This window comes from Centruroides vittatus, unplaced genomic scaffold (assembly GCF_030686945.1).
Source record: "Centruroides vittatus isolate TY-2023 unplaced genomic scaffold, ASM3068694v2 contig_301, whole genome shotgun sequence".
Lineage (NCBI taxonomy): Eukaryota > Metazoa > Arthropoda > Arachnida > Scorpiones > Buthidae > Centruroides > Centruroides vittatus.
The window spans coordinates 736,948-739,329 of record NW_027121927.1 but is presented as its reverse complement, the minus strand read 5'-3'; the positions used below and the strand labels follow the sequence as shown (position 1 = coordinate 739,329).

General features: G+C 34.5%; 1 protein-coding gene across 2 annotated transcripts; it reads left to right on the top strand.

Annotated features, from left to right (window-relative positions):
- On the top strand, positions 1-1,831 carry LOC136972796 (uncharacterized). 2 transcript variants are annotated; one of them, XM_067267442.1, is made up of 3 exons: positions 1-298; positions 362-775; positions 860-1,831. In XM_067267442.1, the coding sequence occupies exons 1-3, from the start codon at positions 76-78 to the stop codon at positions 1,609-1,611; spliced, it is 1,389 nt and encodes a 462-aa protein (XP_067123543.1). In that variant the 5' UTR covers positions 1-75; the 3' UTR covers positions 1,612-1,831. The 2 variants fall into 2 exon arrangements, with proteins under 2 accessions (XP_067123543.1, XP_067123541.1); XM_067267440.1 differs by having other exon boundaries at positions 362-1,831.
- Positions 1,832-2,382: the final 551 nt, after the last annotated feature.

The window sequence follows — 2,382 nt, the reverse complement described above, 5'->3', positions numbered from 1 at the left end:
TTTAGTAACGATCGCGTTTCAAAGACGTCATTTTAAAATCTTCATTTTATTAGTAATGCCGTCTCTGGAACAAAAATGAAAAAAAATTCGAATTCTTCGGAATCTTTTCATTTTCGTAATAATAAAAATCTCTGTTTCCTGGAAGAAGACGACGAAACGGAAATTCCCAACGTCGAGACGAAAATGGAGATTCCGAATAGTTTGCGGGAAATGGAAACCGTCTTCAGAAATAAAAAAATAAGTGAAAAAATAACGCTAGAAAACTTCGATCGATCTTCTTCCGACGATCGGACGAAAGGTAAATATCCAATGAATTTAAAACGCAAATGAAAATATTAATTCTAGTTCCGTTTTCAATCAGTTCTTTCCTTTGATGATCTGTTTACTCGCGAAAAAACTGACGTGTCGGACGAGAAAGACAAAGAAAGTACGAAAGTTTCGAAATCGAAAAAACTGAAAAACTTTCTTCCTCGAACTTTTCTTCACTTTTGTCCGTCGGAAAGTACTTTGGATTTACGTTCAAATTCTTCGTTTTCGTTCAAACGTTTATCCAAAGATAGTTCAAGAGATTTAACCTTCGAGAGCGTTTTAAAGTCGTCAGCGACAGCCGGTGGTTTTGCTGAAAACGAAGTCGTGAAAGAAATTATTCCTTTGAACCAATTTCCTGGGATTTCGATTTTCCAGATAATTACAGACGAATTTTTATCGGAAAAACGATCCGATTTAGAACTGGTGATCGTTTTACCTAAACCGTTTTCTTCGCACGAAATCGAAAGTATCAGAAAATGTTATTTGAAGAGAAAAAATTCGTTGCGAGTGTATTGCGGGCTTTGCAACAATTCTTTTTCTCTCTCCGTAGACCAACTGGACGCCGTTGCTAGCCGCCAAGAAGACGAAGAAATGGCCACATTTGTATGGAATCTGTGTTTGCATAGAAATACCAATCATCATTCTAGTCACAGTAAATTGAAATCCATTATTAATAAGGAAATGTTTTGTCCTCGATGCCAATACAAAAAAGAATCATTTCTAGACAATGTTTCGACGTATCGCGTTAAAAAATCGTCTGCGTACAAAAGACATCTTTTCCGGCCTTTATTTAAAGAGAGATCTAAAACATTTTCTTGCGTACTCTGCCGATCTTATCTAAGTAACGGAAAGATTTTAATTAAGAGACTATTATCTAAGAAGATACTGGAAGAAAGGTATAAGATTTACAAATGCGAAGTTTGCAATTGCGCCACGTATAGAAGTAAAAGAGAAGCGTCGAAACACGTGATCGAGCACATAGCTTCTGGAAGCGTGCTCTGTTCTGAATGTTATTCTTCGATGTTCACAAAATCGTCATCGATGTTCAATGTCGACCTTCTCTGGGAACAAATTACTTGTAGTTCTTGTAAAAAGTCGTATTCCGACGCAAATGCTTTTCTAGGAAAGTGGAAGGACCTAGTAGCGAGTGTAGGGTCTTCAACTGCCAAAAGAAAAATTCGTCACTCTTATCGCTGTAACTTGTGCGATAAAAAATTTAAAGGAGCGAGAATGGAAGCTCATCTCGTGTCTCATGTAGCGGAAAATCTGATTCTTTGTGTTAAATGTCGCAAAAATATATGACACGGACTCAAAATCTATCCCAGTTTGTGGTTAGCGACAAAAGATACTTTTTCATATCTCGACAAAGACGAATAAATACATTTTCCTCCTAAAATTTTGAATAACGGTATTTGTTTTTTAAATATTTTAAAACCAGTAGATCCAAATCACATTAATAATTATTATCACTGTTTATGATACAACAGTTTTTCTCCAGACAAAAAATAAATTTAAAGAATAAAATGACAATCTTAAAGATTTTCTGTGTACTAATACTTGATTTTTTAGAAAATATATCCTCCAAAATCTATTTTTAAGATATCATAATAAATTCATTTCTGACAATAATTAAATATCAATAAGTGGAAACGGATTTAGGGTTAAATTATTTATCAATAATTATTTCTAATTATCTATTTTCTTTGTAAATTAAAAACTTTGAATGGTATTAAAGTATGCTCGGTTGTAAGCCTTCTAATATGAAAGATTCATTAATTGCTTCTGATATTTTCAATTTATTTTCTCCCAGAGTAATACAGTGGGTGATCGGTTAACGAACAAATCGGATAACGAGCACTTTCGTGAAAGATTTTTATGTTCGGATAACGAACATCTCACAGAACAAACGCAAGAAGAAGCGATGTAAAATAATGAATACCAATTGGTCTTCCCTTTTCTTCAGGTAACAATTCGAAACTTTTCGGAGCGCGGCAGACGTCGACATCGACACTCAACTCGGTTTATACTGATCGGATATTATTCCTCCGAACTTTGAAACTCTCCCTTGTAATT